General features: G+C 36.6%; 1 protein-coding gene across 2 annotated transcripts in view; it reads left to right on the forward strand.

The window, feature by feature from the left end:
• The window catches only part of LOC308695178 (UPF0606 protein KIAA1549), a 59,857-nt gene that overhangs the window by 24,588 nt on the left and 15,316 nt on the right, over positions 1 to 19,953 (forward strand). For both annotated transcript variants that reach the window (XM_081373193.1, XM_081373194.1), the window contains exons 3-11: positions 5,433 to 7,589; positions 7,825 to 7,913; positions 8,795 to 8,963; positions 9,086 to 9,216; positions 9,943 to 10,132; positions 10,947 to 11,006; positions 11,579 to 11,724; positions 13,361 to 13,538; positions 16,075 to 16,259. In XM_081373193.1, coding sequence (XP_081229319.1) covers positions 5,433 to 7,589; positions 7,825 to 7,913; positions 8,795 to 8,963; positions 9,086 to 9,216; positions 9,943 to 10,132; positions 10,947 to 11,006; positions 11,579 to 11,724; positions 13,361 to 13,538; positions 16,075 to 16,259 — 3,305 coding nt within the window. The remainder of the gene's footprint in view (positions 1 to 5,432; positions 7,590 to 7,824; positions 7,914 to 8,794; positions 8,964 to 9,085; positions 9,217 to 9,942; positions 10,133 to 10,946; positions 11,007 to 11,578; positions 11,725 to 13,360; positions 13,539 to 16,074; positions 16,260 to 19,953) is intronic.

Below are 19,953 nucleotides of genomic sequence, written 5' to 3' on the forward strand. Positions count from 1 at the left end.
GTGTACCGAGATTTCGTCTATCGTCTATGGGTGGCAGGTCTTTCTCCGTCCTAAACTATGGAACTCTCTGCCCCTGGCTCTTAGGACAATAACTACATGAATTTAAGTCTTAACTTAAAACCAATTTGTTTAAGCAATATTACTGGTTATAGTGTGTTTCTTCTTAAACATTTTCCATAACTCTGTATACCAGCCATAATGCTTCCTTATACCATTAGTCATGCTTCAACTGCCCACCTTTCTATGCTGTCTGTAATTACAATGTTATCGTTTCTGTTTGTATTCGACTGTTTGCACTAGCTATGCGATATGCAACTGCAATCGCTCATGTCCTGGACTGGGCAAATTTCTACTGTGCATTTAACTGATTATGTTTGAAATGACTGTCAGTTCCTTACTGTTATTGTGAAGCGTCCTTGAGCTTGGGAAAGGCGCTATATAAATTAAATTAAATTAAACATAATATGTTTTACTAGAACATCTTAATTTATGAAAAATGCCACTCTGAAACACTTTTGAGTGATGATAATAATTTCTTGATCAATTGTTTGGTATTTGATTAATTGAAATTGATTAACTGATTAAAGTAAATATGTTTTATTATTTTAGTTATTTATTTACTTTTGTGTATACCAACACAGATAATCAAGAACACACATTGAGAAGAATTTTTTGTAACTTGATTTCTTTTTTTATTCTTTTCTTTTTTTTGTGGCTTAACACCAAGAATGTATGGTTTGAAAATGTCTGACTGCCATTGAGATTTAATTTAAATGTATTTTTGTTTCGGTTTCAATTATGTTATTAAGGGTCGGGCAAATGTTCGTACATAGGGATTTAAATGATCGATGATATTTTTATTTTATTTTCACTGGCAGAAATAATAGTAGGGTACAGATTGGACTGTTCTGCAGGTTTTTGATTGACTTAACTGGAGTCATTTTCTTGTTGAAAACAAAGACTTGTGCTAAGGGACAGAGTCCTCTGCTTTGCTTGTTCACACATTTTCATTGATGGGTTACATGACTTGCAGTTGTAGCATTTTCAAAACTGGGTCAACAGCCCATTTTGATTGGCCTAGCACAGAAAAACATGGTTGGTTGTGGCTTTAATGTTTTATTGAATTTCTCCTGAGGGAATAGAAATCTAAATGTTCGAAAGCTAATCTAATGAGGTCAGAGGTCAGGCAGTAATCTGTGCCTCTTCTGTCCTGTTTGTTAACTTTAGTCTTGCTCAGTGACCTGAGAAATGGTGGATCAGCAATTGATGTTTGGTTGAGATAGTTGAACACATTAGTATTCACCCGTGTGTCATTTAAACCACTTATTGCCACAGTAAGACTAATTAATGACTGCTTTCCCTCTCAAAGAGACTCGTACATCAAACTGTGGATATTGATGATTCCTATGAGTTTTACAGCTTCATCAATCATGCAGATGAAATTCCATAGTTTTGCTTTAATAATAAACTTGCTGGTTCTTTAACGCTGTACACCAACATTGCTTTACAATGCAAGAGACTGTATACGGTTTACCAATTTGCATACTATAATTCTTATTTTCCATACTTCTTAGTATATAGTATGCAAATTAGTATAAAGTCATAAGGTATCATGATTATAAAGCTTTTTTTTTGTGGCTTTTCAAAAAATGTAGATAAATTGATTGTATTTTAAGCTAGTGACTGTTGTTTGTGACTCTTCCTTTAAACATTTTTATTTTATTTTTTTAAATGAAAGTGAGTTTTCTTTTTAAGTTAAATATTTTTAAATGCATGAACTTCATGGTAAAATATCAGAATTTTAAGGTACTAAAATAGCTATTATGCAAATGGTTGCATGCAAACTTAAGATGAAATATGACATAATGCAATAAAGAAATCAATGAAAAAACAATGTAAATATCACTTGTGAACAATATATTTATTGTATATAATTTCCAATCAGTGCCATATCCTCCATTGAGGTATTTTTCCAAGGAGTAAATTGTAAAGGTTGTGAAATAATTGCCTAAGATTAACTCTTCTTCAGTGCATCAAGGATATTGAACAATGCCGATAATCAGCCTTCTCATCTGAGCTGCCTCAGCGATTAGATAGTGCTCATCAATGTCAAAATGTTTGATGACCAATCAAATTAAAGTAGGTGGGCTTTATGTTAACAGATGCTCCTGAGCACAAATTCCAACACGGTGCTTCCGTTCATAAAAGTGCGAGATAAGATGAAAGTATATTTGACAGCTGTTTTATGATAGAAATGTTTAACGACTGACAGAAATAATCGGGGATGCAAACTAATACACTTTTGTCTAGGCTAATTTCGTCATTCTTAATAAAAAATAGGCTATATAATTTACATGATGCATGTAATATAATTCGTAACTGTCAATGTGATGACGAGACAAGAAACATCAACGAAACTGTTTCATCATATTAGGTAGGCTATAAGATTAGTAGTTTTAATTTAGTTAACAGTAACAACATTGAGTGTTGTTTATGGTGTCTTTAAGATTTTACCTAAGGCTTTTAAGATGGTTAATTTTTTTTTTCTTTCTTGCTGCCATTGTTAAGGTCTAACAACTGTTTCTTCTACTTCAGGCTTTCTCTCTTTGTTATTTAGTTGATCATCTGTTTTACACAGCCGCCTGCTTTATAGGGGCTTCAAACACTTGGCCCAGAGCATGGCAGAGTAACACAGTCTTGTATACTATCAAATCACTATTTACTCTCAAGAAGCCCAAACACGGAGCATACTGACCTGGTTAATGTAGTATAAGATGTTATTTCTTTTGTGCATTGACTTATTAATCAAATTGAAATCATACAACAGCAATCATATAATTAATGGCAAAAAGTGGACTTGGCTGATGCTATGGATCTTTCTCTAATGCTGTTTCTTTTGATATCAGAGCCAGAGTGTTATATGATGGCATGTTTTCACTTATATGCATGTCTAATTATTTTTTTTTTTGGTCTAAATATAGAATTGTGGGTTAACAAATCGTCTGTATGAAAAACGTGTCTGGGGGGATTCTTCATAAGGCTGGGTGATGTCAGTTATTGCTTTATCACAAATCCGTCTGGCTCATGCTTTGAATCTCAGACGTTGTTGAAGGACTGCTACGTGTTTCTATGACTCATATTCATGTTGTTATGAGTTTCGTTGTACTTTGAACCTTGAGTTGCACTGTATGTGATTGGTTACAGATGACTGGCTGTGCTTGCATTAGCATTTGAATACAAATGGCAAAACCCATTGCATAAATGAAGAACTAAAAGGTATATAAATGTAACCTTTTCTGCTAAAAGTGGATACCTCCTTTGTTTTGGTTCATTTAACTTAATCTCTAAGTTTTTAATTCAGCAAGTCACAGTTCATTGCATTTTCATTTTGAAAACATTTCAGTTTTACCTTATTTTTATAGTTGGTTTGAGGTAATTTGTTGTAAATCATCATAGAATATGCATTGATCTAGTTTCATCATAGAATATGCATTGACCTAGTTTCACGTTGATCAATTCCACCTTGCAAATAATCCTATTATGATATTATGTTGAAATTTAGGTCATGACATTACATTATTTTTATATTGGTCTAAATCCATAAAGTGCACCAGGTAGCACAATGAAAATTTGCTTTTACTATTATTCAACACAGGTCTAAATAAATGAGGAGGAATAATTTACCTAACCTCCTATGGGACAACTAGTCACATCTGAATAGGGTTAAGACTGTTTTGCTCACTCTGGTGCTTCATTAAGAAGCTCCTCACCTTTGCCTTCCATCCTTGGTCTCAGAATGGGTCATTTCATTACTGTGCAGCTGCTTCTGAATATCAAGCCAAACACTGCCAGCTTTTATGCCCAACCTCTGCACCCACCATAAAAAGCAATGCACATGGAAAGTTTATAAAACGTGTTGCGGAATATAAACATAGAGGCCGATACTGCTTTCAGGAATCCTTCTTGAAAGTGGCACGCTTAATTATTTAAATACTCTCCTGTTTCGTGGCCTTGGCACATTCCAAACCACCCGCACATGTGCGAGATTGTGACTGGTAATCACGACATTGTGACTTATGCAGGAGAAAAAGCCTTGAAGCATCTGGGCACAATAGCACGATGAAAGTCCTCAACACACTTTTTGATTTAACTCTGTGAAATAATATCCAGTTATCTCACACTGCAGTACATTTGTGTTTTACTCTGATTAATGTCTATTAAGTTAAACAAGCCAATCAATAAATAGCACTCAAGTCAATTAATCAGTTTTCATAAAAAATATTGTTAGTGGGGTAGGTTTAATCTGTGGGGTAGGTTTTATTCTTCTTTAATAGGTCAGTGTTGCATTTTATCAGTTGTCCATGTTCAAAATCGATATTGTTAAAATGTTAAAAATCTAAATCAATTACTTGACCTTATTGGTTCAAAGGTTTACTAATTAACTTAATATCAGATGTTGAATAGAGTTGTGTTTAAGGCTTAGGCATAGAGTTAGTAGTAGTTTTACAGCAATGTGCAACTATGGTTTTATACAAATAATTTTCTTCCCCGACAGTTTTTCTAAACTACACCACACCAGTGTACATATGTATGTATATATATATATATATATAGTGTATATATATACACTGAACAAAATTATAAACGCAACACTTTTGTTTTTGCCCCCATTTTTCATGAGCTGAGCTCAAAGATCTAAGACTTTTTATAATAATCATGCTGTCTAATCAGCATCTTGATATGCCACACCTGTGAGGTGGATGGATTATCTCGGCAAAGGAGAAGTGCTCACTAACACAGATTTAGACAGATTTGTGAACAATATTTGAGAGAAATAGGCCTTTTGTGTACACAGAAAAAGTCTTAGTTCTTTGAGTTCAGCTCATGAAAAATGGGGGCAAAAACAAAAGTGTTACGTTTATAATTTTGTTCAGTGTAGATATACGGAAGGTGTAGTTTAGGAAACTTTCACAAATATACGAATAAATTCAGATTAATTTCCGTGTAAAACAGACCTTCCCGGAAACTCTTCACTTCGTAAACCTCAGATTTGATAGTTAAACGCATGTATGTTTATGAATTCCAATCATTCGTAAATTACATAATTTGTTCTGCTCAAATCATGAACAAGGGTTCTATCATTGTCAATAATAATGTAAAGCACTTCTTATCTATCATATTAACATCACAGGCTAAATATTATAGTGTGTAAGTATAACCTTATATAGGGCCAATTCTATTTTTTAACAGTTTTGTTCACAAAGCCTATTACTTTTGCTTACAACTATTACAGAGATGTGTTCAATTGCATTGATAAGGCAGATATCAGTATTGATTTGTGCAATTAACTGTTTTTCATATAGTTTTGTTGCTCTTTCTATAGCATCAGATAATTTAATTTGTTGGATTTATTGTCTTTGTGTCTCCCTTAGTCTGGCCTTTGGAGGCTCCAAACATGCCAAATGAATCTTCGATGGAAGTGCTGCATAATGCATCCACTGCCTTGTCTGGATTTTCTCTTTCACCTAGTTCGGATCCATCCAAAGCCACCGAGAATTACAATCACAATTTCAACACTGGATCAGTATTCACTTACTCCTTGAACTCTGCCACAATCCCAGAGCCTCTTGCCACACCTCCTTTACTTTCCTTAAACTCTGGAGAGGCAGTTGGATCTACCCACAGAGGTTCCTCCAGACAGCCTCGACAACTAAATTCTCCAGTGCCTACATCCCATAATGTGCCCTTATCTTGGTCTGCTATCAGCCCAGCTCCCCAAATCTCACAGGGTACAGATTCATCTGTGCCTTCTAGCTTGCCTTTAGTTGGACAAAATTCTCCTTCGAGAATTACTGATGAAAATCCCATTCCTTCCCCTCAAACACAGAATGGGACGGAGGGAGCCAGTGACACTAATGTATCTTTTGGACACCAATTGGAACCATCCGGCAGAATTAAAGACCTTCAGTTACAAGCCAGCCATGACCCAAACACCCAACCAGGCTATCAGCAGTTAGAGCCAAGTAATGTGGTTTTCATACATACAATAACTTCAGCAACTGTCGAGCAAACTATGGGTCCACCCGAAGACTTTTTCCCAACCTACACCATGGATGTAGACTATGGTTCTGGAGATTACCTAGAAACAATGTCCTTCATGGGATCTGAAGGTAACGACTACTCGCTGGTTACCAATCTCCCATCTGATGTGTATGACTTTGAGGACTCAAACTCCGAGACCTATGATACTACGTTTCCCACAAGAGTGGGGATTTCATTTTCCAGCAAACACTTGTATCCCACCTCTACCAGTGTTACTAGTTCTTTCTCCAGCAAACTTGATGAAAGTTCCAGTTTTAATAGCAATTCAACCTCAGATGGAGCCAACACTGACTTAACCAAACACACAACAACCTTTCAGAATTTTACAAATATTGTGCCCTTTACCATGTCAAGGCCTCCAGTTTTTACCAGTGTTTTGCCATCGGACCTTGGCCACACCATTTCTCTATCACTTTTAACCATCCAACCAACTAGAGTACATTCTCTACCTATTGTCCCGACAACTTCAGATGTCTTAAACCAGAACCAGTCTGTCAACGAGAGCTCAGAGTTGGCATCTGACTGGGCAGGCACTGTTGCCGTCCAACCCACTGATGTCCTTTTACCAGACATGAACAGTTTAGAATACTACACCATCCAGTTGACCAAGGACAATGGTAGCTTGCCAGAGCACACGGTCAATCAGACGGTCTCTAGTGTTATCTCTTTCATGCCGGTTGGCACCACAAATATTGTGAGCACTAGAACCTACACCATTGACCCAAGTTACATGCTAACAGCTTTGTTTGATGAAGATCTACAGCCTGCAGGTAACGGTTCCTGGACTGAGGAATCATCAACAGATCTCTCTGGATTTGAGCCTTTTAACACTACTAACCTGGATCCCTCTGAAGTTACACCTAGTCTAACGGATACTACAGTGCCATATTTGGAGCCGTCATTTACACTGACACCCTCAATAGACACTTCAACTTCATTAGGAGATATAAACTCAACCACTGATTGGGCTACCACACCTTTTATAGCATACAACACTTCCTTAGTGGTGACTGACCCACCTCTGGTGACCAAAGAACCGGATGGCATGTCTTCTGTTAATGACAGCCAATGGATTATCACCTCACTCCCAACAGAGACCCTATTTACTAGTAGTGTACTTCCCACTGTTTTAGTAACCACTTCTATCAGTGTTTCTGAATTACCAACTGACTCAACCTTAAACGTCACCTCCTCCCCTCCTGCAACCGAGATGGCTGACGAAGGATTTGTGTCTGGAACACCATCTGACACCATGGTTGCTGATGGCGATAACACCACACCGATCAGTAGTCTTACAACCACGTCCTCTCCAGTATTACATAATGACACCACTGTCACGTCTTTTACTATCACAAGCTCCAGCAACACAATGGTGACTACTGTGAAAGACACATCAGGTACAAACCTAACCACAACCCCTCCAACAACTACTGCCCGGAATTATCTCTGCAACATCACTAAACCAGACACCTACTTGATCAGAGTTGGTAAGACAATGAAAATGAATTTCCTCTACACAGTATATATATTTACACCAGCAAGGTGCTCCTGTCATTTTTTTTTAAGGATCAATGTGTGACTCAATCCATAAAACAGATGTGCCTTAAACAATAACTAGATTCGCATCCATGCAACATTACTTACATCTTATTTTATTTAAATTTTCTTTTTATATTCAAGGCTCCAAGAATAGCATCAAGCTTGATATTTGCTCTATTGCAGGGTTTCCTCCGGGGTCTACTGTTGGATATGCTAAAGCCAAAGTCAGAGAGATTCTCAAAGCCGAGTTCAGCCGCTCAGTGGAGCTACAGGTACTGTAGACATGAGATTTAAAAGGTCTATGTTATGTTTTCCTCCTCTTTTTTTGCTTGTCTTTATTGATTTCAACTCTTCTACATCTAAAACTATTATTTTATACAATATTAAACAATACAATTACAAATACCTTGATTGTAGATTCAATTTATGCTTTTAAAAATTCATTTTGTTTTTTTTTATGTAAAGCTAAAAGCTTTTTAATGGTGAAAATTTGTGAAAACTGCATCTGAAAATATACAGTTTAATATTTAACCTAAAATCATTCTGGTTTTCTTTGTTAAAAGAACATTAGCTGGGTTTCCACGCCTATATTTTATGCACATTTTTGGATATTGCATAAAAATACAGAATTGATGAAAAATGTTACCAGGAAAACAAAAAGTGTGCATTTCCATGGAAGTGTTTTTTCTTTTCTTCTTCTATTAAACACGTAGGAGGAAAATGCTGCTTCATTCATAAATAGTTTTTGCAATTATTACTTGCAATAATTAGTGCAATTATTTTTTTTTTTTTTTTTTATGTATCATAATTGGGATTGTTTAACCTGCTTACTCTTGGTTTAAATCACAAAAACTTTAAATATGTTTTGTAATCCAGTGATGTGTCAGTGAAACATATAGATAACATCTCCCCTTCCTGTTTTATCTCTTGGGTCTTCATAAACAAACAACACCTAATTTGGCTCAATGTGAACGAAATGGTTCTTTGCAACTCTCTGCATTTAAACACAAATCCTCCTTGACTTCTACAGGCTCACTGAAAGGCTTTTTGATATTTCTCCATTTTCTTGAAAAGGATGTGAAATTGCTATTACAAATATGATCCACACATCCTTGACATTTAATGTTCATAATAATTTCTTCATGTGTTAAAGGTAGTGAAAGCTCCTCCAGATTTTGTGTTTCGTGCTGTGTCTGGTGCAGTGGTTTACACCGCCATATCGGTCATTAATGCCCTGAGAATCTCTGCTCGGACCACTAGCTCCTTTATCAGCGTGTCACCGATCAGTCCTGTTCCAGGCTTGCAGTACCATGTACATACAGGTACACTGCAGTGAAAACTGCATGTCACAATTATTGAATTCTCTCTAGCCAATTAGATTTTGTTGCATGTCATGATGTCATGAATATTACCAAACATTGACTATATGCATGTGTTTTTGCAGTACTTCAGTTTGTACCCAGCCACATAGATGTGCGTATGTGTACCTTCAGTGAGCAGACAGAGAAGGGTCTGATCACAGCCTTAGCTGAAGTACGCCGACGCTCACAGGAGTCCACAAACTTTACTGTGAATGTAAGTTGACTGCTTTACCCAGTTAACAGTATTAAGAGCTCAAGTTTCAAACACCAATATCCTGACACTGAACCCCATCAAATCCTCTTAATTGCTTCTTACTCCATTCCGATTTGCTTAAATGACTACTTTATACAGAAGTTTTATATGATGCCAAATAAAGTAAATGTTAATATTTTTATTCTGGAACATTTTTGATGTTGGCAAAAAGAAGCTTCAAATGCTTTCAAATTGTGTAAAGTGAATGAGGCTTGATTGCCTTCAGTGCAGTAGGATGACATCATCTTCAGCTGTTTGCTCTGATTGGATAAGTTCAAACGTTGTCAAGGCAACAAATCTAATAGCTCCACTCTTATTCATTTCATTCACTAATGTTCAGGAATCTTTTAAATAAATAAGTGAGTGTGATCGAAGACAAGATACTTTTTATATTAAGATATTTATTATCTACTATTTTAGTAACTAAATTATTTAATTGTTTTATATATTGATTTATTTATTTATTATAAATAATTCGTTTTTTTATTTTTATTTTTTTAGGAGCTAACATTTTACATTAGATGCTTGATTGATGAAAATCTGGATATTTTTGGCTTTTAAAATGTGTCTATTGGATGTTTTATTGCACAGTAATTTCTAGAATCCCTTTCTGGAGAATGAGTCATTCTAATGTCTAATTGCTTTAGTTTCAGATAATTGTATCTTAGAGACTGAATTGTTTTGTAGATTTTAAACATCACATTGAGTCCTGTGGGCATGGCGGCACAACTGCAGAAGGTTCCTGTTGAGATCACCTTTGCTGTGCGTGATATGCGTGGGTATGTGCCAGGGACAGAGGTGAGCGCTCTGCTTCGACAACTTAGCATGGTCGAGTACAGCTACTACCTGGGCTTCCCTGTACGCCAGATTGCAGAACGTGAGTCCACACAATCATTACTGTTCGATTACATAAATGCACTCACAAAACAACTTATATATAGCATAAATGTCATGAACGCAGCTTAAAAGCTGGCCCACACTAAAAGATTTTAAAATTGTGAGACCACAAACATGACGATAAAAAAATCATAATTTAACAGTTTTGTTCCTGTAGTGTGAGAAGCGTCACGATCTGACCAAGACAGCACACCACACACTAACAGATTCCGTTCACAAACAACCAGAGAACACGGGAAATCGAGCAAAATCTCTCCTGGTCAAACGTGACTTTAGAGTAAACCAACATGGCGGACATCGGGCGAGAAGAAATGGCGATAATAGTGTTTGGACTGCTTTTTACTGAAAATTTGCTAAAAAAAAAAAAAAGAAAGAAAATGGTTTGGATGTAGTCGTGATATGCTTCCATCTTCCATCAACTTGCTTTCTGATTCAATATCATACCGTTTCACATGACAATCTACAGATGCACGTTTGTCCTCGGGGTTCCCCCCCACACAACAGGATTTCTAATTGTAAATATTCAACATGTTGGATATTTACGATTTGAGATTGGTGCGGCACCGATCGTTCTTCTGAGCAGATTCAATCACTCTTAAGAGACCCCTGATATGGTTGTAAAGCGCTTTGGGTGCACAGTAGTACATATGAAAGCGCTATATAAATGCCTCATTCATTAACACATCTCACACCACAGGAAAATCTGATATGATCTGTAGAACCAGATCATATTACTTTACCTATGATTGTCTGAAATTTTTAATGTTTTTTTTTCTTCTTCTCTTCGCCATTAGCATTCCACTACCCAGAGCTAAACACAACCCAACTTCTGCGTTCTTCATGGGTTAGAACAGGTACTGGCCTGCTGATGTTAAGCTTAACAAAATACACTACCGTTCAAAGGGGGTCAGTCAGTTATATTAAATGTATATTCACAAACACATACACACATATATATATATATTTCAGATAAATGTACTTTTGAACTTTCTATTCATCATAAAACTCGTTTCCACAAAAGTATTGTGCAGCAAAAAAAAATTTCAACATTGGTAATAAGAAGAGGGTTTTTTTAGCACCAAATTAGGATGATTTCTGAAGGATCTGATGCCTGGAGAAATGATGCTGAAAATTCAGCTTTACAGCACAGGAATAAACTACATTTTAAAACGTATTAAAATAGAAAACAAGAGTTTCAAACAGATTGAAATAATATATTACATTTTTACTGTTTTTACTGTATTTTTGATCAAATAAATGCAGCCTTGGTGTGCATTGAGTCTTTTTTTTTAAAACAAACCAACTTTTGAACGATTGTGTAATGTTGTTACTATACAGTCGAAAAACCAGTCTATTTTTTAGACCGAAATGAGCAATTGCAATGCCATAATGTCATGTATTACATATTGTTTGTGTGTGTGTTCAGTGTTGTTGGGAGTGTTTGACCAGCGTGTGAGTGAGAAGATCTTCCATGCTACTATTGAGAGGAGACTGGCTCTGTTGCTGGGCGATGCATTGGGTACAGGACGTCGCTTTAAGAGAGCAACTAGTGTGGGAAACAACAGTGTGCAGGTTTGTAAATCATGTGTGTTATGTGGCCTTATTCTATTCATGCTTTCCATGCATAAGCTCATTGGATTCATTTATAGAGCTCTTCCTGTGTGCATGCCTAATGCCTCTCTGGATTCTTAATCAATCTCTGTCTTTGTGGCACATCCCCACACCTGCTCTCCCTCCACACATCATCATTCAGGGACAAGAAGTATCCATGGCAACACCCTCCTATTCATCCTCGGCCTGCAGAGCCACTCAAAAAAACAACCATTTCACCCCTGTCGACTGTCGGCGCGTCTTACTCCAGCTGCAGTCTCAGATAAATTATTGAACACAGCTTGCAGACAGCTAGTGTGATTCTTAAAGCATTAATTGCTTATTCTGCCTACATAGAGAAGATTTTTCTGTTTCATAGAGACCTGATTGCAGGCTAGCTGACCTTATGGTTTCCAAATGACTTGTGTTGATAATGACAAGTCATAGTCCGTCAATGACCGCTAATTAGCTGAGAAGTAATGGAGCTGTGTTAATGATGCTCAGTGATGTCATTTCTAATTTTAGAGAGGTGATGAATTCTGGAATATCTTGCAAGCACTCTTGCTTGAATGTAGGTTGATGATAATCTGCAAAGCTCGGATGATCTTGTGACATTGTGTGGCCGATCCTCTGTGCTGTTTCTGATAATGCACCCTGAGGTAGCAACACATTTAAAATGAGCTTTTAACGTCCCCGGCCAGTGAGAGTTCACTACCCAGGGCTCGTAATGTAGGTCGAGCTCAGGTGAAGCCCTCACTTTGCCACTCTCTGTTTCCACCCCAATAACCTTGGAGACTAGTGGTTAGTGACTCTCTCTGAAAGCCTTTTTGGGTTTTTGTCTAAAAGACGTTTAAGTTTTAAGAAGCTAATTGTAGCCTATTCAGAGTTCTGATTCCTATGTTTGCGTGTGAGGAACAGTTAGCATTTGCATATATATTGTAAGTTCTGAGTTAAAGGAAAAATTTACCCCAAAATATAAATTCTGTCATTATTTACTCACTCTTTTTGTTGCTTTAAAGCCAACACGTGGATATATATATATGTGAATAAAAGCCTAAATTCAATATGTTCATTGAAAGCGATCGTGTCTCTTCAGATAATTTGGACTAAACCGCTCATGCATATGGATCAGTTTTCCGTATCTCTTTATGAACTTTTTGAAGCGTCAAAGTGGTAGTTGTGTAGACTGTCAATGGAGGGACTGAAACTCTCTTATAAAGATTTTTATTTTGAAGATGAACGGAAATCTTACAGGTTTGTAACAATATGAGGGTTAGTAATTAATGACAGAATTTGCATTTTTTGGGTGAACTAACCCTTTAAGCTTCAAAATTGCACCATAAAAGTATCATAAAGTTGGTCCATTCTAGTGTTATTTATAGTATTGATATCCTTTTTATATTTTTAAGCTGAACATTTTCATTTTAGCTGAAGTTTTAGTAATGGTATGTGCTTTTGTCATTTTGTTACTTTTTGTTTTTATTTCTATTTAGCTTTCATTTAATTTTATTAAGTTTTAGTAATTTTAGTACTTCAACTTAAATGATTCCATTCACAAAAGGAGACTGAATGATTCTTTCACTTGTGTGAAGTTTTTTTTTTTTTTTTAACTGTTTAGATTGTACAGACCACACGTCTTGTGGGCCCTGACAACCCTCTGGAGATTATCTACTTTGTGGAAGGAGCTAACGGACAGAGGCTTCCCGCCACAACCACAGCGAACACGCTCAACAGTCTTGACGTACAGCATGCAGCGATCATCATGGGATACCGCATCCAGGGAATATTAGCACAGCGTGAGCATTCAGACCTTTAATACTTTCAGTAGAAAAAATCAGTGGGAGAGAAACTACATTACATAGCATTGCAATAAACTAAAAAATAATAATGGTAAGAAAAACAATGATGAAGTGGTCACGGTTTTGATTGATGTGACATAGCAGGCAATGGTTTTTGTGGTAACATTCTTTATTTCTACTGCTCTAAACGTCAAAGAGGAGAGTTCAGATAGCGTGACATCTCAAGGGAGCTCTGCCTTTTTATGTAACATTTATATGTGGCAGGCTTACAACTGCATCACCCACAGCATAAACACTAGATTCATTAGACTAAATTTAGTAGCTTCCTGTTGTATAACATCTTGAATTTTAGCATAAATCTTAATAGGTCTCCAATTACAGTGAATTCAAAAACAGGACCAACCCGAATTATGGATGTTTGCCGTTTAATGGATTCAGCATCATAAAATGTATCAAATTTTATATATGCATTCAATATATGGCTGATTTTGAGGTTTGAGATTTTGACTATTTAATTTATTTTACTTTTAGGTGATATTTGCCATCACCCAACCCTCACTAAAAATTCATCTTTAAAAACAAATAATTTAGTAAAACTGTTAAATGTAATCTTAAGCAAATATCAAAATATACATCCATTATTGGGGGGTCATTCACACAGAATGCATTTTTCGATTCCGCTGCGCTACTTTTCCATTGTTTTTCAATGTAAACATCATGCGCTAGACAGACGTCTTTGACTATTGCGCTTGTGTCTCGCGACTTTTGCAGCGTCTCGCGCACGACACAGCGTTCTAAAAACGCGGCGCTAAGTTCAACTTCTTTTCAACAAAACGTGTCTCTACACCTTGCGCTTTTATTCGTTCCATTGACCATCGTCTCAGGTTTTCAGCAAAAACATGTTATGGGTGAACCGGCCCTTATACTGTATTTTAATAATGTTAGAATTCCCAAATTCACTTGTAGCATGTAAAATGATGGCTTATCTAGTATATCAGCCAGAATTGTAGTATCGGTGCATCCCTATTTAAAGGGATAGTTCACTTTGAAATCAAATTTTGGTATGTTTTAGCTTACCTCAAGGGCATCCAAGATGTAGGTGTCTTTGTTTCCGCAGTAGTTTCAATTTTGATATTTTTAGGTCAAACCGTTCTTGCCTGTCAGTCATATAATGCAGGTCTATGGTCACTATCTCAAAGAGCATGCACAGAGAAGTCCAAATTAAACAATTCCCCATCGTAAGTACACATTGATGGCCTAAGACACGAAACAAGCTGTTTGTGTGAGAAAACGAACAGTATTTATATCGTTTTTACCTCTTGTACACAACCACGTCCAAGTGATCTGAGGGCGCGCGCGCTTCCTGGTGTGTGACGTGTGCGCGCGTTCTGGCTTAGTCTACGCAAGCGCCGGAAAGCAAATAAGCCAGACTAAGCCAGAACGTGCGCACACGTAAAAGGTAAAAATGATATAAATACTGTTCGTTTTCTCACACAAACCGCTCGTTTCATGTCTTAGGCCATCAATTTGTACTTACGATGGGGAATTGTTTAATTTGGACTTCTCTGTGCATGCTCTTTGAGGTGGTGGTGACCATAGACCTGCATTATATGACTGACAGACAAGAACGGTTTGACCTAAAAATATCAAAATTGAAACTACTGCGGAAACAAAGACACCTACATCTTGGATGCCCTTGAGGTAAGCTAAAACATACCAAAATTTTATTTCAAAGTGAATTATCCCTTTAAGGGGGTATCGAGTTTTCTTTAAGTGTCTGTGCCTTTAAACCATTTTTATTGTTATTTTTCAGCAATACTATTCTGATTGTTTGGTATAAACATGTCAACAGTTTAACTAACCAGTTTCTCTTCAAACTGTTGCTCCACCATGATAGAAAAGAGTAAAAATGTACTGTAGAGGACAGTTTACGTTATTTCAGATCTTTTCATGCTGTGTGGCAATGCTGTGAATGTAGTCTGTACGCTTGTTATTGCAATATTTTTTCATAAGAAGACAGCAATTTATTTTTTACTTTAAAGAAGTGAATACTTTTTTTCTTTTCGGGAACGACATTAAATTGATCAAAAGTGACAGTAAAGACATTTACAGTGTTACAGGTTTCATTTTCAAATAAATGCTGTTCTTTTAAGCTTGATTTATTAAAGAATCCTGAAAAAATATGAAGCAGTACAACGGTTTTCAATATTGGTAATAATAAGAAATGTTTCTTGAGCAGCAAATCAGCATATTAGAATGATTTCTGAAGGATCATGTGTCACTAAAGACTGGAGTAATGTTGAAAATTCAGCTTTATATAAATTTGAATAAATTACATTTTAAAACGTATTCAAAATAGAAAACAGTTATTTTAAATGGTAATAATATTTCACAATATTACTGTTTTACTGTATTTTGATCAAATAAATACAGCCTAAACTTCATGAAAAACATTCTTACCAACCCCAAACTTTTAAACGATGCATACTGTCCTTAGTCACTGACATTCTTGTTTACCCCTGTGTATGTTCAGCTGTGGAGAAACAGGCCTCTCCTTCCTCAGACGCAGAGAAGACCAACACGTGGATAATCGTAGGGGTGGTAGTCCCCGTTGTGGTGGTCGTCATTATAATAACTATCCTGTACTGGAAACTCTGCCGCACTGACAAACTGGAATTCCAGCCGGACACCATGAGCACCATCCAGCAAAGACAGAAGGTGAGAGAGAGAGACTGGAAATGCTATGTAAAGATGCGATATTGAAGCATTGCTTCTCCTGACAAAACTAAGGTTCAACCGTATGTCATGCCGTCATTTTGTTTTGTTTAATTTTCTATCCGCTAAGTCTGCTGATATGTCAGTGACATTGCTAATAAGTTGGTGGCTCCTGTGAGTCTGAGCTCCTTATCTCGTCTCTGATTTAAATGACTACAGCCGGATACAAGCCAGCTTTGAAAGATCAGAATTGGATAAATGGGATGTGTTTTTTAGTCCGCTATCCGCTACTCTACCCATTTATGCTCACGGTTCATTTTGGCATTGGGAAATTCGTTTAGACAGTTCATTTCAATGATCCGATTCAGTTGTTCGTTGAGTCATAAGTCAAGTGTTCCCAGAAGTCGCTGCGTCATTTTCTGTAGTGAAATAAATGTTTATCTTTTCTTTCTAATGTTTACCTCTATCTAATTTTTCCAGGGTTTTGTATGAGTTGTGTCTAGGCATGAGCTAAACATATTTTCAAAATTGACTAATGAGCGTTGTCTGAATGACTAGTCAGTCTTAAGGAATCCCTGTGTATGTATGTAGGGTCCACCAAACTGTCTTGAAACGTGTTTTGATTAGAGAGCCAAGTTTTTCCAAATTTTATTAATTATATACTTTTTAGATGACTAGCCGACCATCTGCCCATCCTTCGACTAGATTGTTTAAAAAAAATGTGTGATCAATGTATTTATATAAATTAGACCCTTTAAGTTCATTTCATCTCATTGAATCATCTCACATTACTTTGTCTTTGGCTATTGCATCACATCCCATGCTGTTTTTGAGTGCCCTGTCCTTGCAGTCAAATTAATTCAGACATCACTAGTCATTATAAATCTTGCTACGATATCCAGACTTGTCATGCACAAGCACACACACTTTCAGAGTCACAGCAGTAATGAAGTCTAACGCTCAGCTGGCTGTGGGGTTAATGCTCAGCAGTGATGTTCTTATCCAGAACAGAGCCTGCTGATCCTCTCAGTCTCAACTCCTTGATTTAACTACACTCATCTGAGGAGCACATAGTCATTAAACACTCCATGTGTGCCCTTACTAGCATACTCACTGCCCTCATGAACTATCCCCACTCTCATTTACAATCTCACCAATGACTCTTCTTAATCCTTCAATGATGTTCTCTGGTTTAATCAGTTTATATTGTTAAATGGCCTGCTTCACACTTTATTCTTCATGCATTTACTTTAATCGATACTTCATGGATTTGAGAAAATGTACTTTGACACAAAGGGACAGTTTACCCAATAAATGAAAACTCTGTCATCATTTGCTTACCATCAAGTTGTTTCAAACCTTTATGACTGTGGAACAAAATATATATATGTATATATATATAAAATATATATTCAACATTCTTCAAAGCATCTGTGTTTTGCATGAGAAAGTAATTCATGAAGGTTGGTAAATGATGACAGAATTTTCATTTTTAGGTTAGTATACCTTTAAGTTGGCAGTTTTTTTTTTAAAGGTGCATATTTTTTTTCTCTTTTTTTTACGTTAAAATATTTTGGTAACACTTTATAATAAGATTAATTTAGATATTGGGTATAATTAAATGAGTATGAAGACTTTTACAGCATTTTATAGGTTTAATCTAGATTCTAATACATGTTCTATCATCAAATTTTTTGGAGCCCATTTAGAGCTTCTCTATCTCTTGTTCATCTAACACACATCCATTCGTATCTTAACACTCTCCCTCTCCCATGCGTGTGCAGTCCACTTCCTCATTACAGAAATCAATACCAGCAATCCAGAGGTCAATGACTCCTGTCAAGAGCAAAGACCTTTTAGATAGTAGTGATGAGGAAGAAGAGGAGGAGGAAGGTGAAGAGGAGGAGGAGGAGGAGGAAGAAGATGACGAGGAAGAGGAGGAGGAGGAGGAGGTAGAGGCTGGTAGATGAGTCGTCATCATAGTAGACTGTAGAATATTCCTCAAGTTAGTCCTCGCACACGAAGCACAAGATTCCTCTTCCTCTTTGCCCCTCAGCAGTCTGAGGCACCAGTGTAACCGTGTCAATGTCATCTGTGTTTGGACCATTTTGTAGTTCTCTGTGGACTCTGTTGACTTGAGTATGTAGTCGGATTTGCAAACAAATGACTCTTTGGCTCTTCAACTGGTTCTTTTAAATTAAACAAGTTGCATGAATGAAGCAGAACAACAACTCACAAATGAGTCAAAGATAAATGAATCTGTCTTAAGCGGTTCACTCCCTCACTGAATCAGTTGGAGAGGTTCTCAATAAGCATCTGATTCTCTTACGGAATCGCAAGTCATTATCCAATTGGAAATAACCCAAGATTCTTTACCATGTTATGTGGTACAAATATGGTAGATGCTATAGAAAACATTACTGTTCAGAAGTTTGGGGTCGGGAAGATTTTTGAAAATAGTCTCTCATGCTCACCAAGGCTGCAATTATTTCATCAAAAATGTTTTAAACTGTAATTGTAATCCCTTTTATGGCATTTATGGATTTAGCAGCCATTTCTCCAGTCTTCAGTGTTACATGTTTCTTCAGAAATCAGTCTAATATGCTGATTTAGTGCTCAAGAAACATTCCTTATGTTGAAAACAGTTGTACTGCTTACCATTTTGTGGAATACTTTTTTTTAACTAGGCCTATACTATTTTTCTTTGAACAGAAAGTCAAAAAACGGCATTTAATTGATATAGAAATGTTAATAACATTAATAATGTCTTTACTGATCAATTTAATGCATTCTTCCTGAATACAAGTATTAATTTCTTTAAAAAAAAAAACTCTTACTGACCCTAAACTTTTGAACTGTAGTGTAGTTAATTATCAATTGTTTGCTGACTCCTCAAGTACGAAGAATCATTAGATTCCTTATGATTCCCATCCCTAGACATGTTAGTTAGTACCGTCAAAAATAGTGTTTGTGAGAATGTAGTAGATGGAACAGTTGGTTACCTGTTGGAATTTGACTTGATGGGAACAGAAGCAACTTCTTATCACCCTTATCCAAATCAGAAACCTGTAATACCTGCCAGAAGCTTAAAGAAAAAAGAGAGTATTGAGGAAGAGGAGGAGGAAGAAGAAGAGGAGGAGAAAGAAATGGCCAAAGAAGAACCCAAGAAAGCTGTAAAGAAACCATTGGCGTATAGAATGAGGAAGACGGAGGTATCAGAACTGTACAGTGTCTGAAAGTAGTGTTGTGATGTAGAGATGTATTTCCTAGAATGCAGCGGTTAGTCCTAGATTTTCCAATTGCTGATAATCTCCCTTTATGGCACTGATAACCAGCAATTGGAGAGAAAAACATTTGCAATCTCAACAACAGATGTATGTATTTGAATGTGTTAATAATAATGTGTGTTTCCGGCCTTTTGGTCTAAGCCTGTGTAGCTTCGACTGTATTGTGGCCTAGATTTGGTTACAGCAGCAGTACAGGCTAACAGAAAAGAGATAAGAGCTTGTCTAAACAGCCTCATTTGCATTTGAAAGGGAATGTGATAGGAAACCGAGAAATAGACGTACTCCCTGAAGATGAGCATATTTCAGTCCGTCTCTATTGTGCAGCAATGCTCACTGCACAACTCAAAGCTCAGCTAATGCATTTTTCATAAATCTCTGTGTTTTCTGGCTATATATGAAACGGAGAATTT

The sequence above is a fragment of the Scardinius erythrophthalmus genome, assembly GCF_964197995.2.
Source record: "Scardinius erythrophthalmus genome assembly, chromosome: 8".
Lineage (NCBI taxonomy): Eukaryota > Metazoa > Chordata > Actinopteri > Cypriniformes > Leuciscidae > Scardinius > Scardinius erythrophthalmus.